General features: G+C 44.4%; 2 protein-coding genes across 2 annotated transcripts in view; one reads left to right on the top strand and one right to left on the bottom strand.

Moving 5' to 3' along the window:
• The window catches only part of CC2D1B (coiled-coil and C2 domain containing 1B), a 34,986-nt gene extending 22,603 nt beyond the window's left edge, over window positions 1-12,383 (top strand). Inside the window, exons 16-24 of the mRNA XM_086463204.1 lie at window positions 85-143; window positions 406-522; window positions 1,021-1,094; window positions 1,751-1,809; window positions 3,605-3,656; window positions 5,079-5,178; window positions 8,891-8,981; window positions 9,726-9,856; window positions 11,394-12,383. Coding sequence (XP_086319330.1) covers window positions 85-143; window positions 406-522; window positions 1,021-1,094; window positions 1,751-1,809; window positions 3,605-3,656; window positions 5,079-5,178; window positions 8,891-8,981; window positions 9,726-9,845 — 672 coding nt within the window. The 3' untranslated portion in view covers window positions 9,846-9,856; window positions 11,394-12,383. The remainder of the gene's footprint in view (window positions 1-84; window positions 144-405; window positions 523-1,020; window positions 1,095-1,750; window positions 1,810-3,604; window positions 3,657-5,078; window positions 5,179-8,890; window positions 8,982-9,725; window positions 9,857-11,393) is intronic.
• Window positions 12,384-14,733: 2,350 nt separating this feature from the next.
• The window catches only part of ZFYVE9 (zinc finger FYVE-type containing 9), a 36,485-nt gene continuing 27,769 nt past the window's right edge, over window positions 14,734-23,449 (bottom strand). The window contains exons 12-17 of the mRNA XM_086463203.1: window positions 20,840-20,990; window positions 19,348-19,428; window positions 17,839-18,001; window positions 17,022-17,127; window positions 15,814-15,990; window positions 14,734-14,991 (exon numbers count right to left, since the gene is read on the bottom strand). Of these exons, the coding sequence (XP_086319329.1) occupies window positions 14,830-14,991; window positions 15,814-15,990; window positions 17,022-17,127; window positions 17,839-18,001; window positions 19,348-19,428; window positions 20,840-20,990 (840 nt within the window). The 3' untranslated portion in view covers window positions 14,734-14,829. The remainder of the gene's footprint in view (window positions 14,992-15,813; window positions 15,991-17,021; window positions 17,128-17,838; window positions 18,002-19,347; window positions 19,429-20,839; window positions 20,991-23,449) is intronic.

Below are 23,449 nucleotides of genomic sequence, written 5' to 3'. Positions count from 1 at the left end.
ACCTCAAAACTCTGAGCCAGTCGTGAATCTGTGTAAAGATCACCGAGTGCATCTGTGTGTGTTTGGTTTTGTTTCTGTTGACAGAGGTGTTTGCAGTATTCCAAGCAATTCATGCATCTGGGAAACGTAACGGAAACGACTCGGTAAGACCCCCTGCCCACTGCTAATCATCCCACAATGTCATCATTTCAGGCCTGAGTCTGCCTGACCCCCCTAAAGATGATGGGGGTTTGGGTTGATAAGTTTCTCATTATATGAAAGGGTCAGTAACTGTCAGGGCTGCATCTCTGAGTTGCTCTCAGACCTCTGGAATGAGCCTTGCTCTGTGGCCTGGATCTGGCAGAATGCTGTTTGTTGTTCCAGTGTGTGTGTAGCTTTTTGATTGTTTGTTTGCCTTTTCCCTAGGTTTGAGAAACTGGCACAAGGTTGTAAGAAGGACATGGACATCCTGCAGCTTGCACGAGCGCAAGGAATGGATCCTCCAAGCCATCACTTTGAGGAAAGAACCTTTAAAATGATAAGGTGTGGAAATACAAAGGGATTTCTCAGGCAGGCTGGAATGAATTTTCTGGTTTCTAGCTCTTGTTCAGGGAATTGTGGGCTTCAGCAAACTCGGGTGGCATCTAGGGTTAGGCTCGGCATGCCTGAAAGGACACTCTCAACAACTTAAATACAAAGAAGTTGTTCTCTAAATTCTCTTCTGGGTTCTTCTGCTTTCAAAATATCTCCAGCTTCATCTCTTCTGTTTTGCTGCTTCAGACACTCTTCCTTCCTCTGTAGTTCTCCCTCAGTCCTGTTGCCTTTGAACTTTGTTCGTGGCATTTTTCACTGTACCTCAGAGATGTTTTTATCTCTGTTTGTGCTCTTTCCCTGCTTTTTTGTAATTTATGAAGATCATCTGTGTAGGAGTGCGCTATTGAAAAAGGTCTGACAAATACCAGTAGCATCCTGGTCTGGCAGTGGATCGGGGGTGGTGGGCTACTGGGATGAATACACTTTTTTGTCTTTATTTCTTCACAGGATATTTTCTGAGCTTAACAGCACAGAAATGCACCTTCTTATTGTCAGGGGGATAAACCTACCAGCTCCGCCAGGTATGTACTCGAAAGGGCATGTGGACTTTTTCTTCCGAGTAGGTAAGGAAGGTAGTGGGGAATGAGATTTTTTTCTACCTTGAGGGCCACTTCAGGAGTCCAGACCTTTGTAGCCAGCATTCACTGAAACAAAATAACCAGGTTTCAGGCTCAAGCCCCCAAAAAATCTTTAAACAGTATTTAAAAAAATCAAAGAAACAAAAAACCTGAGAAGAATAAAGAGAATCTGGGTTCCATCTTGACAGAGGGAAGAACTTTGAATTGTCCTGGGTTCAGTCATAACTGGGTGATTGTTTACTCTATCTCCTGTTTTGTTAGGAGTGCCTGCCTGAACTCTCCACCACCTGAATGTGTAGTGACCCTTCAGCAGACAGGAGTCGCTCCTGCCAATGTTACTGCTTTTAGTCTTTTGTTTCTGGGAGCTTGTAAACTGCCTGAGCTAGATTGTCTCAGGACTAACAGCAGCATTAAGAAAAGTAGATGTTTTCCTCTGGATGCCAGTTTTCTATGGATTTTGGTTTGATGGATGGGTTTTTCAGTTGTCAAGAGACAGGTCATGAGTCCTACTCAAAATCAGTTAGGTGCTCTTGAAAATCCTGCTCAGCATTACAGGTGCAATGAAAATGTCTGGATTGGCTGCTTTTTGTCTCATTCAGGTGTATCACCAAGAGATTTGGATGCATTTGTGAAGTTTGAATTTCAGTACCCGAGTGCGGTGAGTATTTGTCTGGCTCTTCTGTTCCTCAGCCTGTGACCGTTGCCACTGTATTAGCTTGTGAGGGCTTCAAGGAGAAAGTGTAGGTACTCTTCTCGAAAGGGAAAACACTTCTAGACACACTGCCTGAATTTAGTTTTAAAACTTTTTCTGAGAAACAGAACTGCTGAATCTGTTTGCTGGAGATTGGGGCTTTGCTGCACCTTTCTCTTGATGTTCCCCGCACCTTACACTTAGCGGTGCGGTGTCTGCTTCAGGCTTGCCTGTTCTCTGGCTGGCTGACCACCAGCGTTCACAGTGCTAAGCCGTGCCCACCGTCCCCCCTGAAGACACCACCCAGACTGTTACCAGTGTTTGCAAATCTGTAACCTCAACAGGGGCACGCAAAGCTGTCGCTAGGGGAGAGGGGCCACCTTAGGTGTGATCTCCCTCTAAGTCCCGTTCCTTTAAGAAAACAAGCTTTTAAAGGCGTTGCGTTTGGACATCTCTTATAATCATAGAAACGGATTGAAAAGGTTAATCTTTGTTGTCAAATAAATGCACGTGACTCCTGGTGATTTAATTAGGAAATATATATGTGCATATCTGGAGAAAGGACTTAGGCCATACAAGCTTCTTGACCTTACTAATTCATACTTATGTGTATGTGCATGTATATATGTGCGTATATATGTGTATGTATATAAAAAAATACGTACACATGTATATATTCCTCCTTTCCTTGAAAATCCCCGGTGTCATCCTGTTCCCCTTGCCATTAAAAGCAGTCTCTGGTCTGAAAAATGCTGAAACCATTGAGCTAGAAGGGCTCCTAAGGAGGGCTGTCTAGTCTTACTGTCAGGAGAAGTGCTGGGGCTTCTGCTGCTTTCTCTGTAGGGCAAAAGCAATGTTTGCTCTCACAGAACTAATTCTTGGCCCTGTCAGAGTGCAGAGCCTAGATTTTTACCTCCTAATAAATTTTGCAGCAATTCCACTAAAAGAAGTTCAGTTACCTGTGGGAAAATGGTGATGGTCAGATCAGGTTTGTGTTTAGGTCCGAGTTACGTGAGGTCTTAATGGAGGGGTCCCCCCATTTGGGCGGCTGAAAACAGAACTGGTCTGGACGAATAGTTTTCTGGGGAGTAAGTAAGAATCAGCATAGTTGCTTTTAATCTGTTTTTCTTTGTTTTAAAACAAGCCTGATCTCCACTGCTTAGCCAACAGTAAAATACACCACCTTTCTCCTTCATAGCTGAAATCAGTTTTGCAAAGTAGCTGCAATAATTAGGTCACGTTGTCCTTGTTCAGTCCCCAGAGATTTAGTTTGTACTCCGCTTTAGGTTAGAAGTTAATTCATTTTGGTGGCAGATTGATTGTCGGGCAAAATAATAGTAGGACAATTCCCTGAATGATTTGTGATGAATTCCTTGTGTAGATTATTATTCCAACTAATGCAGAAGGAACAGAATTACTGTGTCGTGGAACGTGCGCGGTTTATCATGTAGTTTAACAGCCGCAGTCAGTAACTTTATGATGATTGGACTGAATTAAGTGTGACCATGTAGCTTATCTGTGGCTCTTATATTTAATGTAATGGTTTGGCTTATTCTTTTTCTAGTATTATACTGGTTACCACAATGAATTCCAAATATTTTAGTCTTGAATGTACTGTGACTACTCTTATCATTCAGATAACCCCCTAAAACCTTATGTTTCTTGTACAGGTATAAAAAAGAGCTGGTAATAAAAATGGTTACTACTCTGTATTTTGTAACAATATCTGATGGTTTTATGTAATGTGTGTCTCTTTTAATAGGAGCAACCTCAAAAGAGTAAAACGCCTGTAATTAACAATAACAGTTCTCCAGGTTAGTACTTTTTGTTGGGACAGAGGGAAAACCACTGCACCTTAGGAGAGCACAGGCTAGCCTCATACTGTGAATCAGGCCAGAGAGCCTCCCACCACCTTCTGTCTCCCTCTTTACGAAAGGGCTTGTTGGAGAGTGAAGTGCAGCCATGTTGGCAGTTTCTTCACCCTCATCCCAATACTGGTGGTAGTTACTGTGTTGGGAATTAGTGAAATCATCAAGTTGCCAGGCATGCTCCAGCTGTTGTTGTCAGCCCTGCTGGGAGATGGGCCAGATAAATAAATTTTCTTTATTAAATAAGTTAAATTATTAATTTTAGTATCTCCATGGATCAGATCTTTTTCAGTCAGATTTTGTGTTCTGTGAGATTGCGAGTTCTGTCATGATTCTTGCTAATCAGCTAACACTTCTAGACCTGACAAAGCATCATTGCACAAATAGATTGTATTTAAGATAATGTGTCGTGAAACCGACTAAAATACTTTCTTAGTACCTTTTGAAAAATAGCTGATTGTGCCTAGCCATTGAATACCAGTATTAGACTCATGCATTTTAGAATTAATCGTCTTGCACTCCAAGTTTGTTTATTGCTGTGTTATTTTTATCAATTCTTGCAGCAAGCAGCCATCTAGTATTAAAACAACTTCGAATTCAGCATCCAAATTACTAGTTGTAAGTTTACCTCAAAAGAGATACATATATTTATATATACATATATATATCTTTCGAGTTTATATCTATTTTCTGTTAAGAGTAGAAGTCCTGAAGCTCTGGTAGTGAGAGCTGTGTTCCAAGTCTTCCAGTAACTTGACCTGCACTTGCTGAGCAGCCGCTTAGCTTTAATGTTTTGGGTTCCTGTGCTGCCAGGCAGAGGTGAGCGTTGCTGGGTAGCACAGCAGAGAAGTCTTTGAACATCAGTTGCACAATGTTGTGAGACTTTCTGATTAAAAGGTATCCCGTGGCATAGCTCTTGTCATGCTCGTTAATGAAACTGGTATTAAAACAGTATTAATTACATTATCAAAACACCCCATCCCAGTCATTCCAACCTTCCTGTGCTTTTTCCTTATTTTGTACCTTTCCCTTAGCCGCAGGCACTGTCTAATTGTGAAAGACCTCCTAGGTTCTCCAGTTTTGGCTCTCCAGTAACTTGCTGTCACCTCCTCATGATGACGTGGTTTTTCTGCAGTTTGGTTTCTCTCCCTGTAAAGTGGGGATGACAGAGACGAACTGTTGCACAGGGACACTGACTTGTTAATGACTGAAACGACCCCCGAGGAGGAGGTTCGTACGGATGTGAAGTGTCTTTCACAAACGGGCCAAACTGAGATAAACAGAGGTCTGAGTGGGCGCGTGTAACAGAGCACTGCACGCGGTTTGACTTTCACAGCTTGCTTTCCTTTTTCTGTATCTTGACTGTAGAATATAACCAGCTGTTTAAGTTGAATATCAACCGAAATCACAGAGGTTTCCGACGAGCAATTCGGTCCAAAGGAATTAAATTCGAAGTATTTCATAAAGGGTAAGTCCACAGTTTGCTCCCCCCCTCACTGCTTCTCTAGTAACAATTGAAAGGAGTGTGGTAGCTGAAATTTATGAAGCGCAGTCTTTAAGCTAGTAATGAAGAGCTGTCTAGTTCTCATGTCTGAGAACTTTCAAAGTGTGCCTGAGCTCTGTATCTTCCCCTGTGGGGGTGAAAAAAAGGCAGAAGTTCGTGAAGTTGATTCGTAACTGGCAGATCAGTTGAAGATTGGTGCACGAAGAGGAACTGACGAAAGAGACTGAGAAGGTAATGATTCACCTTCAAATTGGTTTGATTCCTACCCAATTTGGGTTTAGTCATCAGGAGTAGAAGATTTAAGTGTTATATGGGATAACTTTGTAGAATAACAAGTACAGGTGGCAGCAAGACACTACAGCAGTAAAGCAGCCGACAGATGGCAGAACTAGGGTTATGGTTTCGTACTTCTCTTTGTTCTGAGGATCTTGCAATACTTACCGAACACTGCTAGCAGACTGTTGGACTGTCTTGAGAGAGACAGACTCCCCTTGTCTCGAAGGACCAGATGATGAGACGGATGTTAACAACTGGTAACGTTCAGGGAACTCATCCTACGTCTAAGGTCGTTACTGATTTATTCAAAATGGCAGTGGCCTATATTCACTAACCCCCGTTTTGTTTGTGATCCATGACTTGGATGGGGTGCTAGATAACCTGGTTTTGTGCCATTCTTTGTTTCTCTTACTGGGACATGCAGAAACGATCCATAGGTTCTCTGAGATGGTTTTCAAGTTGTAGGTGTGTTACTTTGTGAGCTAAAGTCCCATTGTTTTTACTCCAGATCTTCCACTTACATCTCTGATGAAGCAAAAGCTGATTTTTCTTTCTTTCTCTGTCAGTCCTGACTGCTCTGATGTTCAAGGTTTCATCACCAGAGATGCTACCTCTTCTGCAGAGTGTTTACATTTGCTTAAAATGTTTTTCCCTGTCTTTTGCATACCATTGTGCATACGGGGCATGTCCTGTTCTCTTACCAGCTGAACTGTTGTTGGTTTTAAAGTCTGAGCTTAAGTTCACCCATTGGGCAACACTCTCCAGTGGTTCATGAGCTGTATACCAGCTCCAGATTGTCCTTTGAAGCCTTTTTGAAGATTAGCAAAAAAAAAAAACCACGTGCAGGTTGTCTCTTTTCTGGTTCTGAGGTTTGGGGTTTTTTGTTGTTAGAACAGAAATCTAAATATATGCTTGTTTCTGGATTGGGGTGGAAGATTGGCAGTTCGCCATGGCAAATAGCCACAGGGAAGGAGACAAAGAACAAATGCCCACTGATGATCTTCCCCCGGCCTGCCATCTTCTGAGGAGAAAGGAGAGGATTAAGTGATCCAGGCTCTTTTCTAAAGACTGTCTCATCCCTGTCTGTCTTCAAGACTATAAATGAATAATACTTTCAGAAATGCTGTAGTTTTGGGGTCTCTGGTAGCTCTTTGACCATCTCCCAAGAATTATTTTCTCTCAGTGAGCAAAAGAGACTTGTTTCAGGTCGTATATATTAAACTTCAGTTTAAAAGACACTTTCAAGTAAAAACCCAGCAATGTATTTTTCCAAAGGAAAAGTCTCTCCTTAAAGCTTCTGAAGATAAAAGGAGATTTCCCCAGAGCTGTTTCGGAAGCTGTGGCCTACAGCAGGTTCACATTCTTCACTGCAAACCCCCTAGAACTGCTCAGGGATGAACCAGTCTTTATTTCTTGAATTACAAAATGGAAAAATGCTTTTAAAAAAATCAGCTAGAAAAATTGCTGATTCTCTTAGTTTGAGCAAAGCGTCCAACCTGCTGCAGTACGATTATGTAATCCTTCTTCATTTTGAGGTGCTTGTGAAGTAAAGGAAGTATTCTAGCAGGTAAGCTAATAAATTCTGAGCTTTTCTAGGTGATTTTGTGAGTCTACTGTAGTCTCATCAGTGGAGAATACAGTCTCATCTTTGGAAGGCTTTCTGTCAACAAAGCTCAATAGGCATCGTGTTTGGAGGCAGCGCTACCAGCCCTCGAGACATGGTTTTTCTTTACAACAGCAATTGGTGTTGAGATGGACGAACTGACAACTAAGCAGCGATCCGAACAGCTGAGCTGGGCTGTTTCAAGTCCTTCAGCAACAGGTTTTTGGAAGAGATGGAATTCCTAACGGTGACTCAGTGCATTCAGAGTAGTAGCGGTCCTGCACTCTTTATCCCATCCAGAAGTGTCTGAGCTCGCTGCCTGTGAGCGCGCTGCAGCCTGGGCTAACAGGACCATTGTCTTCCTAGTCTGTAGGGGCTTAGGTGCTGTATGAGCCACGGCGTTCCTGATGCTGTTTCTGAACACCTAAGCCAGAAAGTGAGGTTAAAGGCTGGATGACCGGCTCCTTATCCCATGGTTGATACACACTATTTGGAGAATATAGGAATGAAGCAATCGTTGAGGCAGTGGATGTGAGGAAACAACCTTCCTGCTTTTCCTGTCAAGAGATTTTAGTCAATGGGGTTCACAGATGCTCACTTGGAACTGTGGCAGCATCAGGTCTGTGTGTTAATATACTGGTTACTGTTGCCACAGATGATGACATCATGAAGCACCATAAAACAATCTTCAGAGTTTTCATTGCATACGTCGAGTCTTGCTTGATAATATCTTGGTGTCTCCTAATGATAACAGAAGAAGGGTGGATGTTTTGGGGTTGGGGTTTTTTTGTGTATTTGTTGGTTTGCTTGCTTGGTTTTCTTCTAAGCAGAATGGCATAAAAAAGGGAAGCTTTGGAATTCTTGGCAGACTTCATGTCTAAAACATGACAGGCATGGCTGGCTGGCTTTCCTGCCTCCAGACTCTGCAGATTTTAGTTCTTGATCAAAACTTTTGGAGACTCATTCAGGGAAATACTTGGATGCAGGCAAAGAAATCCAGTGCTTTGAGCCTGAATACTTCTGTGGAATTAGTGTGTTTTAGTCTTAGCTGTTGCCTTTTGGAGGCGTGTGTCTGGATAAAGATTGCACCACCTGTCTCTGTTAAGGTAAAGGCAGATCTCTTGCTGATCAAACTGTTAAATAGAAGTGACTGTAGCAGCAAGAAGTTAAATTGTTTTCCTCGCAGGGTAAAAATGCTCTGTGTTTCGTTTCAGCAGACTAGAAATTCTAAAATGATAGTTCTTGACTGTTAAAACTTCGGTATGAACGTGAATCAAAACAATAGCTGAAATGAAATGTCTTTACTTGTTGAAATTGCTTTATCAGAATGAAACGGAATGATTCACGTGACTTTTTCCGTCTAAGTAGTGTGCCAAAACCAGCGTGTGCCTGTGAAGTGTTTGTTTTGATGCAAGATGCAACTTCCTTTGTTCTATAAAACAGCCCATTGCAGAAGATTGCTGGCTGTACTGGCTGTCCTGTTCTTCCCTGTCCTGTGCAGGGATGAGCTGTTGCCATTCCAAGTGCTAGTTCAGTTGATTATTTTTCTTCACTACTGTCCTCGTCTTTAATTTGGTTGCAAGAGAATAACTAAAAAAGAACTGTGTCTTCTCCTCGTAGTCTAGTTCACTAAGGGTTTGGCCCTTGCACCCTGGTTTGTAGGGTTCTAGTAGCATGTCTTGCCTAGCCCTCCTGGGTGCAGTGACAGTGCAAATAGTGATGCGCTCTTTGCTTGCTTTCTCTTCAATGTTCTGGAAAACCTTCTCCATTCACTTAAGGAGGATTTCTTTGAAACAGGTCCTTTTTCAGAAGTGACAAACAGGTGGGGACAGCACACTTGAAACTGGACAAGCTGGAATCGGAATGTGAAGTTAGAGAGATCATCGAGGTTTGTTTTCTGGGTGACGTGTTCTTCTAATTAGTTGTATTCGAACCCAAAGGGAAAATGAATATTCATGTTGCATAATGTAATCAGGTGGCAGGTTTGTATTGGATGAGTTTGATAAACGATGGGCTGTTCTTTGTTTTATCATCTCTTGAAGCTTGACTTAGCTGTGACAGTTCTGGTGCTGGGAACTTCTTGGGGACTCTCTTCTGCAAATTTTCTGTATCAAGGTCGTTTTCTTTGACAGGATCAGAAATTCGGGTGATCCCCAAAATTATTTGTGTTGGTAGCTAACAGATCGAGAGGTTAAGTGAAGACTGCCAGCGTGGATAGAGAGCTGCTGTAAGATGCAGTAGGAGATCACTAAGTGGAACCTTAAAAAATAAAAAAAAATAAAAAAAAATCTCTGGGGCTGCATCACAGACGTGCTCGAGGCACCGCTGCCCTGAGCGTCCTCTGAGCTGCCCGTGGCGTCCCTCTGTTTGTACCTGGGGCTTGGGGCGCAGCAGGCAGAGGTAGCGCAGGCATCGGTATCGCTGCTGCGTGGGCTGTGGGGGACCTGCTCTGCTGAGTTGTGGACCTGGGGAAGCACGTGGCTGCGACACCTCCCAGCGTTGCAGTCACCTGCGGGTGATCTCTGTCATCTTTTAGTCACAAGAAACAGAGTCGATGGTTGCCTGAGGCACTGTAGTTTGACATGATCATTTGTATGTGTGCTAACTGCTGCTCTTTCTGCGCTTCTTTCAGATTTTTGATGGCAGAAAGCCCACTGGAGGGAAACTGGAGGTAAAAGTGAGACTCAGGGAGCCCCTCAGTGGTCAAGATCTTCAAACAATTACAGAAAATTGGCTGGTCCTTGAACATTAGTTCTGCCTGAGGTATGGATACTGCGTCTAAAGATGGTCTGGCCAGAACTTGACAGGGCAACAGATAAACTCTGCCTGAATAATGTCTTTTGTTGACATTGACCCAATTACACAGCTCTGGCTTTGATCCCATTCGTCTTTATATTTGTAGTGGTGAGTTGACATGATTTCAGAAATGAGGTTACAGAATCTCAGATTCGTTTGTCTATCAAAGATGCTATTTCACAGTCACTTGAAATACTGGGAGAGCTGCTAGTATCACCTTTATTTAGAATAAGAAGATTGATGAGCCCTTTCTAGGAGGGGAGGGTGCTTTCTGTCCATCCTTACCATTACCAAAAGCCTCTCAGAGTTAGGAAGGACCCTTCTTCCCCTACCAGAAGCTGGAGCAGGGCATTGTCCCATGTCTGTTTGACTTCATCCGAAAGGGAAGCTACTGGAGATGGGCTTTCTTCTGGATACTTCAGACTTCTGGGCAGGGAGAACCACTACAGCTGAATACAGGCTACCTGAAGAACTGTGCCTGGTGCCTACTGGGCTCATCCCAAGCACAGAGGAGGAGCTGTGTGCTGCCAAAGTGGCTGCATATTAGAAGGGTGAAAAAGAGGTAGGCTTCCTCTTCTTGCCAGCCTCTATGGAAACTGCTTGGGTTGGGAGCTTGCCTCCCTTTCTCTGCTTTTTAGGTATTGCAAATTCTCCCTTCATAAAAAAAAAAAAAAAAAAAAAGACAACCAAGTAAATACCAAAAATTCTGGCATCTTTTTTTAAAGGGTTTTTCTACAGAAAGTTACTAAAAGTACCAGAAGTCCATCTGCCTGTGGAATCTCCAATTCATCCTACTTTTATGTATGTCTGGTGTTTGAAAGAAATTCAGATTAGTTGGACGAAATCACCGATAACCTGAAACTTAGGTCCTCGCCTCTCCCCCAGCTTATGTTCTAACACCACGGAGGGGACAGTGGCTCGCTGGGGACAGTCAGTTCTCCCTTCGGTGCACATGCCAAGTGCCCACAGTCGCAGGGTGCTGCTGGCAGGGGTACAACTGTCTCTGTGCTCCCTCTTCTGTAGTGTATTGGGTTTTTGCATTTATAAATGGCCATTAAGCTAATTAATATTCATCAGCTTCACAGTGACATCACCTGTTGGCCACACCTTTGCTTGCAACTTGCGTTAAGAGTTTACAGATTGCCAGGTCTTGTTTCAATACATAAATCTGAATTTGTAGCACCAAAGTACAAAGGGGCCCATTAGCCTGGTGAGTTCTTCCTCGCAGCCAGGAGGTCGGTCAGCTGCCTATGAGCTTCACAGTTGGGCTGAGGGACACATTTGGTGGCCATATCTGAAGTCACAGCTTGGCCTTGTGCCGTGACTGGCTACCTAAGCATTTTCAGTCACTACAGCTTCATAATTTTGCTCCATTGATCTTTCTAGTTGACCATCCAGAAAATTCATGTCAGCATTTTACAGATAATGTGACCTTGAGTGGGACATCTGTTAAGCACTACATCGAGTAATTTTGTTGGGTTTTGCTTGTTTGTTTTTTCCCCAGATCCGTTGGAACGTTAAAAGATGTGGGACGAACCTACGTAGAAAGATGCTGCTAGCTGCAAGCACCAAAGATGTTAAATGAGTGCACTACTGAACCTAACGTCTATTTTGGTAACAGCCATAGTGTTATTAATCACTTTAAGGCAAACACAAGGCTCTGGACATGTGCTGCTGCAGGGGATTGTTACTAGTCTACACAAAACAGACAGAGTTGCCTTAACGCGGGACTACTAATGTAGCACCAGGATGAATGTTACATGAACTATGCATAGCGGTGTGAGAAAAGTTTAGCCCCTTAAAAATTCCCTGAGGCAGTGCAAGAACTTTTCAGTCAAGTCGCAGGTAAGACCTCTACTAGAATTCATTTCTTCAAGTGTATGAGCAGCCAACACAGTACAGTGGACAGCCTGCTACTGCTCCTTCTGTCCTCTCCTCCCAAGGCCTGTTTGGTTTGGGTTTCTTCTTCATTTGCTTCCTAAACCAGAGGAGAGCGAGCTCGGGCAGCAGCGTAGTGGCCGTGTGTCCCTCCTCTGCACCTGCCATTGCCACACAAGTGAAAGGGGCTGTTGCCTTTCAGCAGGAAAGGCTGCAGGACTGCTCAGCAGCAGGCCCTTACAGAGCTGTTTTTGTTCTGGCTGCCAGCTGTTCACCATGCTTCCTCTGCTGCTTGTTCAGCGCAGCCTGGGTACTGTGCCTTCAGCCTTTGTCTTTTTTTTTTTTTTTTTTTTTCCCCTCTAATTTAAGAAAGGGAAAAATAGTACGCTAGACTCCGCTGCTTCCCAAATGGTCCTTGTATTTTTACAAAAATAGGTTTTACAGTTCTTCCAGGTGCTGGGGAAAACAGCCACTCTTTGTCATGTAGAAAACTGGCTGATGAGGGTTTTCAGGAATGCTTTTGGTCAGCAGCTACAAAAAATGGTACCGAATACGTTTGTGGTTTTAAACCCTGGTGAGCTCAAAGGTGAGGATGGGCCTGCACTGGGGAGCAGAGCCCTCCTGCACCAGCTGGTTGGGGGGGGGGGGGGCAAGGTTGTAGATGGAGGAGTCCAGACAAGTAAGGCAGCGCTGCCTCTGTCTTCCTGAGCAGATGAAGACAATACAGTGTTTAGTTTTTAATTTCAATAAATTTAATATACAAAACTACATGTTGAAAATAAAAATATAATATGCAGTTTTTTGCAGTGTTAACTAACTGAATTTTAAAAGTACAATTTTTTTCTAAAACAAGTACTCATTTCTTAACAACATGGTAATTAAGGTCATTTAAAAGGCTATGGTTGAAGCAAACATGTCAGTCACCAGTTGATAGTGTTTTGCACAAACATAATCCAAACCTAAACGACTTTTGGGGCAAAGGAAGAGAAGATAACAGATCTTTCACCTCTTTTACTGCATTATTAAGCGTAACAATGCAACGAAGGTAACGGGAAAGCCGCTGCAGTGGCAAAGCTTGAGTGCAGGCTCTAGAAGGAAGATTATTACTTAGCTTATGGAACGCTCTTCCCAGTGCTGCATCTTGCCTCCACCAGGTAGTGCTGCACTATGTGCCAGCAGCGGGGAGTCGGAAGGTAACCTTAGCCCTGCGGTGCTGCGCTGATCCCTCGGCAGGCTGGGGATCCTGGCAGAGCTTAAGCTTTGCCCAGCCTGAAACACGAAGTAAGCTGCATTAAGCCGGCCACCTTTTCCCAGGCGCCAGAGGGAAGGTTTCACTCTGCTGTAACACCCTCCGAAGTGGAGTCGTGTGCTACCTTGGGGCGGCCAGCTTTGGGGGCTGGAACTGGAGCCCAACTCTCTGGCCTGCTGGCTCTGGGTGGCGGGGGGTGACAGCTGCAATCTGCAGCATTGGGTTGGTCAGCCTTTGAAAGAGCAGTAGCCAGTTACTCACAAATGCACTCTGAACATAAACTGTGCTGCCTTTACATAAAATACATCACTGCGTGTACAGTTTCCTTTTCCTTTGCCCAGCCAATGCTGTGTGTTTGTTTAAAAACCACAGCGTCAGCCGCTGTAGCCATGCGCTCCCCTTTGCCTGTGAAAGGACGGCCACGTTACACAGCGCAAACCCAAAGCCCTTCCCGCTGCGTCCTCCAGAACTGAGAGCCGGGACGATGCCAGGTCTGAGATACTGCGCTTGCCCCAAAGTAGCCCCTCTCTTCCCAGACTAGTTTTCTGTACAGATGGGAGGAGAAACCTTTGCGCCCCTCCTGGGAGGGACCTGAAGCTGCTGCTCTGCATGGCTATGCCTAAACAAACCAACCCCTTCTCCTGCCTTCAGCTCTTCCCCCTGGTTAGCAGCTTTCTGAGGAGACAGTAAAAATGTGGAGCCATGCTTCCTCTGGCCCATTCCCAATTCCAGCTTCGCAATGTCATGGCAGATGTGAGCAGCTGCTTTCCTCACTAAAGCCTTCTCAGGTGAGACCAAGAGCACTGGGCCAAGTGCAAGTGTTCAGGGCTGTCCAGAAAGCCTTTTTCAGCAGAACATGCAAAAACAGCCACTCTATACTTTTATCACATATAAGCTTTTACATGGTGCTGCTAATATGAAGTGTGAGCTGTCTCGTATGACGTGACACTAGCATTACACTACAGCGTACAGTGAGGAGGAGACTTAGAGCAGCCCTGGGTGTTATGTTTCTTTAAAAAGCGGGACCTGCTGGGCAAGAGGAATGAGAGATAACTGCACTTTCAGGCTAACATTTCCTCTGCTTCTTACCGATTTGTAAACAAAGTACAGAGTAGCAGAGTTGTTCTAGGAGAGAATAGAAATCTGCTGAGGTGCTGGGTTTTGATAGCAAATGGAAGAAAAAAGTAAGCTAGCCTATTACACACACAAAACTGCAGTTTACGTGACACTGCTTTCAGAGAGACGCCTGCCCTGCTGCTCCCTGGGACGCACGTACAAGTTAGTTATGGCTAGGTAATCTGTCCTTATCGCTCAAGGGCTACCCCAAACGTACTTCAACCAATAATCTGGTCAAAACAATGTAAACGTTACTTTTCAATGTCTACAGAGTAACCACAAACAGCATTATGATGAGGTCAGAATGGAGGTCTCGATTGTTGTTTCTTACACGTCCATCTACAAACAATACAAGAGTGGAGTTTCACTTTTTATTTACGCCCCAGTGATCTTTGCACCCGTTTGAGCATTTAGAGTACATGACCGTTAAGTCTTTAAACATGAGCATTTTTTCTAAACAGTAACAGAAGTGTATTAGCTGCAAGGATAGCATAGCCATGTTGTAGTATAGAAGCTGCCCTGATCCTCTGTTTGTTGACAATGCATAGAAGATTTAGAATTATGGAACAACTGTCCCTCCCCCCTCCCCCCCCCTCCCCCAATAGTGTTAACAAAAGCTTAATTTTCCAGTTTTAAAGTGCAAATGATTCAGATACAACTGCTGCTGGAACAGGTCTGAACAGAAAATGAAGTCCTCTTAGGAGATGTTTTCCAGAATATAAAAGATGAGCTCCATTATGACTGGCCCCTCACTCAACTGACATGCCCCTCCATGAATCACTGGAACTAAGGCACTGTCCAGGTCATTCATGTACTGAGAGGGCAGTGGCTGTCCATTACTCCCAGCTTGATAACCAACCTAAAAAATACAAAGTAAGAGCAGGTTTTACAGAGCGAGGACACAAGGCTGCGATTCAGTGGGCAGTAAAGGAAGCGCTGTGGCCTCTGCCTGGGCAAATCAGGCACTTGAACAGGATGTGGCAGGCACTAAAGCCGCTTTTCCGCCTGGTTTTGTTCTCTCTGTTCCCAGTTGCTGCCTTGACAAAAGTAGCCTTTTTTCTGCTGCTTTGTCAAAGCAGACCATTCAGATCAGCAGGAACTGCACCCCGCCTTATCAGGCGAAGTCACGCAGTATTTAAAAGATGGTTGATAATAAGACCAGGTCTCCTCCCAGGCAAGGCCAGCTGTCTTGCCAGGAGACCCCTATTTCTGCTTGTGGCTTTTGCTGTCGAGCACTCTCAAGGGGCCCTTCCATCTGTTTCTCTGCCTCATATGCAGTAGGAGCAGTTAAGAACAGCCATGCCTGTGAAGCATGTTTTATGCTCACCCAAGAATACATTTAATACACTCCAGTCCTTAACTTCTGGTGAAAAGGCCGATTTAGAGTCTCCTGTGAGCCCATGGCAGGCCTGCACCTCACAGGGCGCTGACTGCAGAGCAGGTGCGGCTGGTGGCCGGGGGAGGGGGGGGGGGGGCAAATCCTGGTGCTCTCTCAGGCTAGGCCCTAGCTGTCCCCTTGTAACAGATGGCCCAAACCACGAACCAACGGTCAGCACCACCCGATTAGCATCCGACACTGGTATGTCTTTAACCAAGAGAACGGCTGAAGTGGTGTATTCCCTTCTTGGTGAACAAACAAAGGAACAAACCCCCTGTTAAACTGAAACTATTCAAGACTTACTTGATCCGAGTCAAGTGTAACACGCAGGCCCAGCTTAGTCATTCCATCTTCTTTCAACAACTTGAGATGAGGACAGAGAGCTAAACAGAAAGCCTTTGCTACGTTTTCAGTCAATCGGCTGTGATCGGCTGGGTCACTCAGACCATTATGTTGCTCATCATTTTCCAGGAAGAACACCTGAAGGAAAGAGTGAACACAAGACATAGCACTTGGTTCGTCTAGAAAATAAGGGTTCCTGAGATGCCATTTCAACTTTTTATAAACGAAGACTTAAAGAAGAGCTGCTCAGGGAAGACCAGCGAAAGACCCTGAAGACAAACCACCTCAGGAGGAAAAAAAAATTTAAAAAAAACAACTTCAAAAGAAAAATTCAAATAGTCATGTTCTCAAAAACCTCTCCGTCCTGGTCAAAAGCCTCATTATGGCAATTCACTATGTATTGCACATGGTTTTTAATAAAAACCTGCTTTTAAACAGATGTTAATTTCAGAAAATTCACATCTTTCTTTAATAGAAGCCATCCCAGCCTGAAGGTTTGTACTGCTGCTGTCATTGAACTTGTCTCTGTTGAGCCCAGCTGACCTGGGAAAAAAGGATATGAAGGTGGCAAGCTGCAGAGAGAGTAACTTGGTTCCTCCTGGGCAGGTTAAAAGTGAAACACTTGAAGATATCTTTTAACATTAGCAGGTGCGTGCTGGCAGAGTCACAGGTAACACCAGCTATGCACGCAGTTTCTGCAAGTGACTTATGCCACAGCACTTTCATTGTAACTTCCAATGTTTTAGAGAAGTTGACTACAAATACTGGTTTTCAAAAATAATTATTGAGATTTGTCTCCATTTAAAAAGGTAGTTTTTAACACAAATGCAGATGAAAGCAACTGTTCCCTTGGGTAACACAGTAAGCAAGCATTTTTCTGGTTCCCCCCCCAATGTTCAACCACCATCTGTGAGAAGAGGTGACCAGCACAGAGGAGGCTGTAGAGGCTGGCTGTGACAGCACCCGAGCTGCACCACAGTGACAGGGTATTTGATTCTGCACGATGCCGTACTGGAGCCTTCCTTGCAGGTAGGAAGGGTAACACAGGTTTGTTCTGAAGAATTTGCTGCTTTGATTTTGGTGAGTGGGGAGAGCAGGTGGAAAGAAGACCAGGCGGCACCTGAAATGCCAAGCGTGGGTTTACATGCCGCTTGATGTGACTGACTTACCTCTGTCCACCGAATGACCTTTCCATTTGCCTTGTACTCTGAGCCGTGAAATATCTTCACGCTTGTTATAGACTCCATTGATTTGCCATCAATAGGGCTTACAACACTGTAAAAGGGAGGGAAGGGGGTAAGTTCTGACTTAGCCGATGCCTCGAGCCGAGCAGAGACCATTGCAAAAGAGAACTACACGAGGCTCAAAGGGCAGCTCCTCTGCCACATCTGAATCCTCCAACTGCCTCGCTGCAGGTTTTTTCGTAACTGAGCATTCTGCAAGTTGAACTGCTACTACACAGCAACTTGCCCCATCACCTTCACGGGGCCCAGACTAAAATCAGCCTCAGAAGGGAACCCAAAGGCTTCTCTCAGGGTGCCAAAACTAGTGATCTTGAATGCAACTGCTAACTGCAGACAAGGGTACTGGGCCTGGAGCTTCACAGTGAGCAGCCTATGGGGCGAGGAGCAGGGAGAGCCGAGAGGCAGCATGCTGCCTGCTGTCCCTGCAGCTCCTGCCCCTGACATCAACCCTGGTGACCGCACCATGCAGGGTTCAGCACTGAGTGTTGGAGACAGGTTAGTGGTTTTCAATAACTGGATATCAGCAATGGCAAAAAATCCATAGCATTGACAGCTTTCTAAATTGATGCCCCAAAGCTCTGGTATCTCAATTCCATTTTCATTACATTATCGCTCAAAACAGAGGCACAGACTTGTAATTCCTATTGATTTGAAGACTCGTGCACCTTATTAAGATCAATTAAAATTTTTAACAAATACAGTCAGTCACCATTCAATGTCAAGCGATTGCTCCTCTACTTACCCCTTACTAAAGTTTTTATCATCTTCTACCCACTGAATATGGACGTGTTCCTGAGGATCTTCAGCATCTACTTTGCCACAAGTGATGGTGAAGTCTTTCATCTCTCTCAAAGCCTGCCTCAAAGAGTCCATGTTCTCAGCAGTGATCTGGACCATTACTCCATCTAGGGAACCAAGAAATTCTCATAAGCCAAGCTAAGCCACATTGAACACAGCCTATATAAAAAAGAAATAAAACATCCTTCCTCTTCTTGCAACACAAAGGTTAAACATCTATTTTAAGAGTCACAGGCAGCAATGCTGCATAAGGCTGTTTCTGAACTCTCAGATTCCTAAAACGTAGCACCGACAAGCGCTGACAAGGGAAAACACAAGGATAATGTGAAGACCACCTTCCAGGACAAGTCAGCTGTAGTTTGCCTCAAAACTTGACACCTGCTCTAGGCAACCCTCAGCAACTCCGCATGATCCCTCTCCATTCAGCTATCGCCTCACCTGGCACTGGAAGCAGCACTCCAGCGGTGACAGAGCTTTTGAGAAGTCAATGCTTGCCCGACAGTGGCAAAAGATACAGAATTTGGATTGGATCAGTCTGAATTACTGCAGAAATAACTTAGGAATGATACGCTTCCCCAGTGTGCAGCCTCCTTGCCTGAATGCACCTGTACCTCTGTCCTGCACTAAACCACCAATGTAGACCCAGAAAATGGTATAGTGACCGACAGACACTGACCTGCAGTGAGATGGCTGCTTTTCGGCCCTGGGTGAGCACTCACCCATGGACTGCATGCTCATACAGCTGCAGGCTCTCAAGCTGGCACAGCTTAAGAAGTTGCTGCTTGTTAGTGGAGCTTGCTAACTGTCTGCATGCGTGGGCTTCTTGCATTCCTCACAAACTGTAAGGAACACACTTAAACCCCTGCTGTCTGCACTGTCACATCTGCAGTGAGGTTAGACTACAAAGTTCTGTAGCCCAGCTAACAAGCAGTAACAGCTTTCAATCCAGTGTACGCAGGCAGCATTTCTTTCTGTGGTACGACAACAGCTAGAAGAACAACAAACCAAATCAGAGAGCTACCAGCTCAACAATCTCCACTTGTCATGTTCTGATCCCCCCACAGACAAGCATATAAACAATGCGCATTCATAACCTTGCCTAATGCAGAGCTATTTGGGAACAGAGTCAGTTTAGCAGGGCTTCCTCTCCTGGTTGGTGGATTACACATTCCGTATTTCTTAGGCTCATGATTTCCTCATTGAGCTGATCGCAGCCTCACAAGCCAGGTATTTCATACCTTACCCTCATTTTCTTGTGTCCCTGTTCTACAGCATCTGAACAAGTTCCTCGTCATTAAAGGAAACAGGGGTTTTTTTGCTAAAAAGCAGGATAAAGCTGAAGCAGCAGCATGATTCAAACGCCCAAGGCATAACAACAGAGCCCTGATAATTACAGAGCTGAGCTGTGTTAAGAGGGACGCAGTGTGTTTTAAGTAAGCAGTTCAGTTCTTACCTTCTACTATACTGGATTTGGCAAGGTAGCCTGAAGAGGATTTTAGAGCTCCGCTGAACACAAAGAAACTGGCACCAGTAACTGCAACAACAACAACAGGAGTGATTTAGTGACGCTTTCAGCAAAACAATGCCTTACACAAGAATCAGGTATCACAGTTCTATCATCCAGAGAGGTGATTAATCTAAATCGGGACAAATGCTGCTCAGAATTATGTGACTTTAATGCACATCACAGGCTTGGATACAGAAGGGGAAATCACCTAGTTAGTTATTTTCTAAACTGGACAACAGTTTTTGTCAACCTTAATGAACGCTCATATTTCATCACTCTCCCTCTCCCCATACACACCTCTAAGTTTCAGGACTACTAATCTAGGGTAACACAACCACATTTAACTTCCAAATGTTCCCACACAGCTGGCAAAGATTGTGAGCGAGCTGTTTATGGATCACAATGTAACACCGACCCACTGGCAAGGCCGCAGCTCAAAGCCACCTGATTTAAAGTAAAATTCTCTTTAATGACCACTAAGCATCATGAAATCCCTGCGTGAAATCCCTCTTCTTGTCCTGTAGGTAAAATGAACAGAAGTCAGATAAGACCATCAGTCCTGAGTGACATCCCATGCCAGCATACTCACTGGAGTGACTGGGGATACTTGCAAAACATAAAAGTTGGCCTCTGTCTTGCTTGCTGTCATTTGGGGATAGTATAAATGTCTTTGCCAAAAATTTTCCCCAAATCCACAACATTTACATTCCCAGCACGCTGCTGCTGCTGCAGCCTTTCAGCCTACTCTAACAAAAACAAAGCCTGGAAACTAGATGGTCTAATTGAGGTGAACATAAGGAGTTTCTTGAAGATGCATTATTAAAATGCTGCTGTTGTGGTTATTCCTATTTGCCTTTCTCTTACATTAAATCTAACCTTCCTCCTTTCACATAGTGTAGGTTGAGCACAGGCAACCCCAACCTCACCTGTTGCCTAAGCCAGTTACAGCACTGTGACCTCTGGAGCACCACAAGTCCGCACACAGTTATTACCAAATTTACAAGGGAGCAAGCTGTTACATGCTTTATTTCATGTCTGCTTGATCTATGAAGTTGCTAGAATACCTCTTGGACAAATTCAGAACAGCACCCTAGAGAAGCGTGACGTGGACTGTACACAGGATGCAAACTGCAGAGTGCCCCCTGACACCTGAGATCATGGGTTCTGCAAGGGGAATAAAGCGCCAAGGGGGTAAAGGGCAGACAGAGCAACACGTTGCTGTTCCTTGTGTCGCACGTCTAACTCGCAAAGCTGCCCGTTCAGTAACACCAGCAGTTGGAATGGTTTTCTCTGAATATCTAACAGAAACTCAGTAAAATGCAGACAAACCCAGTTCTGACCGATTCACCAAACCACGTGCTGGAACGGTAACAGAAACGGCAAGGAAGTCATGCAGAGTGCCAGGAGGGAACGGCCTCCTCATGAACCCCGTTCTCACCCTTCCTCGGCTGATTATGGATGCTGATGGCCTGTGTCTGGTAATTCCCGTCATCATTCTGGACACACACCAGATGCGAGTCTGCTTTCTCATTGAAGCACGCTCCCCCTGCTAGAACGTGCTCGTTGGATTTGTTCATGGCTTTCATCATCTGCAAACAAAAAAATTTACCATTTCGACCCTGTTCGTCAAGCACTACGATAAATAGGTGATTCCTGAAACAGTTTGATCGGACAGAGCAAGTTTCTCAACAGTGCTCACAGTCTCATGTCGGATTTTAGCACTCAGAACCATAAACTGCTTTTGAAAAGAGGGTTCAGGTCTTAACACCATCTAGATGCTTGAAAGTGCCACCTGTGATGTAATTAAGATTAATGGTATAAGGATAGCTGAGCTATATAGCTTGCAACGCCTATTATCTCTAGCTGTTTTAAAAGAATAAATTCACGGGGAAAAAAATTGGAAAAATACTGGGGGAAAATATCTGGCAACTACAGTTGCTCATGACATAAATCACACATGCTGCCTCCACAGTTCAGTGCTAGACTGGCACTCAGACTTGTGGCATTTAATCCTGGTTCTGCCATGATCAGACACCAAAGCTTTAGTGTCTCTGTGCTTCACCTGCATGAACTGGTGAAACTGGGATCAATGTTCCAATCTGAAGACTTTTAAAAAAGAACTGAATCATAGACATCCAGAAATAATTTTAATTCTCTGCAAAGGAAGACTCCAAAAAGCATCCAAACCCATGTATCTGCACTTCAGTTTTGCTGATTATCGTCTAACATACACCTAGTTACATACTTTGACAAAATATTCTTGTAAGTTATATAGCTCCTTTCCTTTTCTCTCTCTTCCTCTTCATGGAGGCTCAGACTATGAGGTTTTTGATCCAAAAGAAAACTGAGGGAGTAACCTATCTCTGGGATTTGTTTCAAAACCAAAAAGTATACGTTTGCCTAAAGGAAAAAAAAGGGAAATTAAATTACACACACACACGCACCCCCCACTGAAAACCCTGATGAGAAGGAAAACGCTGAATTACTTGACATCTCTTAACAGCACTCATACTCCCATCCTCTGCTTCCTGTAGCTGCTAAGCCTGCACGCTACACACAACAGATTTGTCTCTCTCAGTCTAACGTAAAACCTCAATTATAGTGTCAGGAACATTACCTGGTGCTCACTATTGACAAATGTGCACAGGTGTAATGTTTGGGGAGGAAACTTGATTAAGATTTTGCATCACACAACAGTGTATTTCATTATCTAGCTTATCATGTCATGCTCCAGAAACAAGATCTTAGCTCAACAGCAGCCACCTTTATGGAGCCCAGTAGTTGCCTGGATGTGGCGCCTGTGCTTTGTAACAAGGCAACTGCTAAAAAAAATGAGTCGCCTTTGCTGAGGGACTAAACAGGCAGCTAAGTATCACAGAACAGTTTGGGTTGGAAGGGACCTTAAAGATCATCTAGTTCCACCCCCCTGCCACGGGCAGGGACACCTCCCACTAGACCAGGCTGCTCCAAGCCCCATCCAGCCTGGCCTTGAGCACTCCCAGGGAGGGGGCAGCCACAGCTTCTCTGGGCAACCTGTGCCAGTGTCTCACCACCCACACAGTAAAGAACTTCTTCCTAATGTCTAACCTAAATCTCCCCTCTTTCAGTGTGAAACTGTTACCCCTCATCCTATCCCTACCCTCCCTGACAAAGAGTCCCTCCTCACCTTTCCTGCAGGCCCCCCTCAGGTACTGGAAGGCCACCAGAAGGTTGACGGGGAGCCTTCTCCAGGCCAAACCACCCCAACTCTCTCAGCCTCCTCACAGCAGAGGTGCTCCAGCCCCCTCATCATCTTCGTGGGCTCCTCTGGACCCGCTCCAACAGGTCCGTGTCTGTCTTGTGCTGGGGACCCCAGAGCTGGACGCAGCACTGCAGGTGGGGTCTCACCAGAGCAGAGCAGAGGGGGAGAATCCCCTCCCTTGACCTGCTGCCCACGGTGCTCTTGATACAGCCCAGGATGCAACTGGCTTTCTGGGCTGCGAGCGTGCATCACTGTATCACTACAAGTTGTAGAAAACGTAAATAATTTTAAATAATGTTGAGATTAAAATACGTATTTAATAGAAAAACTATATATTAATGTTTAATTTGTTAATTACAGTCTGAACTCTCCATGTTTAATCCGTGCATGAGATTTAAAATGAGTTTTCCACTTTCTAGATGGTTTGAGTGACACACTTTTCTAATTAAATACTGCTATACATGGGGAAAAAAAGTAAGGTCTTGTGGTTTAATTCATCTTAATTCAAACTAAACTCAAATGAACACTTTCTAATAATTCCACCTTTCAACTGGATTGCAAGCAATAATGTTAAATAAGTAAAAGTTTCTCCATTTAAAAAGTTGAATCCTTGCTTCACACTGGAAAGAGAACCCAAGCATGATGCAGATTTTGCTAAGCTGCATAACACAGGAATTTCCTCACAGTCCAGCCTAGTGCAGTGTCTAACGCAGAACGGAAGCTAACACACTCGCAGATACTAGGCACAGCTAACACTTAAACTGCATCTTGTGTGCCAACCCCTGTGTAATGAATGCAAAACTTTAC

The sequence above is a fragment of the Leptosomus discolor genome, chromosome 3, assembly GCF_034619465.1.
Source record: "Leptosomus discolor isolate bLepDis1 chromosome 3, bLepDis1.hap2, whole genome shotgun sequence".
Lineage (NCBI taxonomy): Eukaryota > Metazoa > Chordata > Aves > Leptosomiformes > Leptosomidae > Leptosomus > Leptosomus discolor.
The sequence above is the reverse complement of the archived record's forward strand: the minus strand, read 5'-3'. Positions and strand labels throughout refer to the sequence as shown.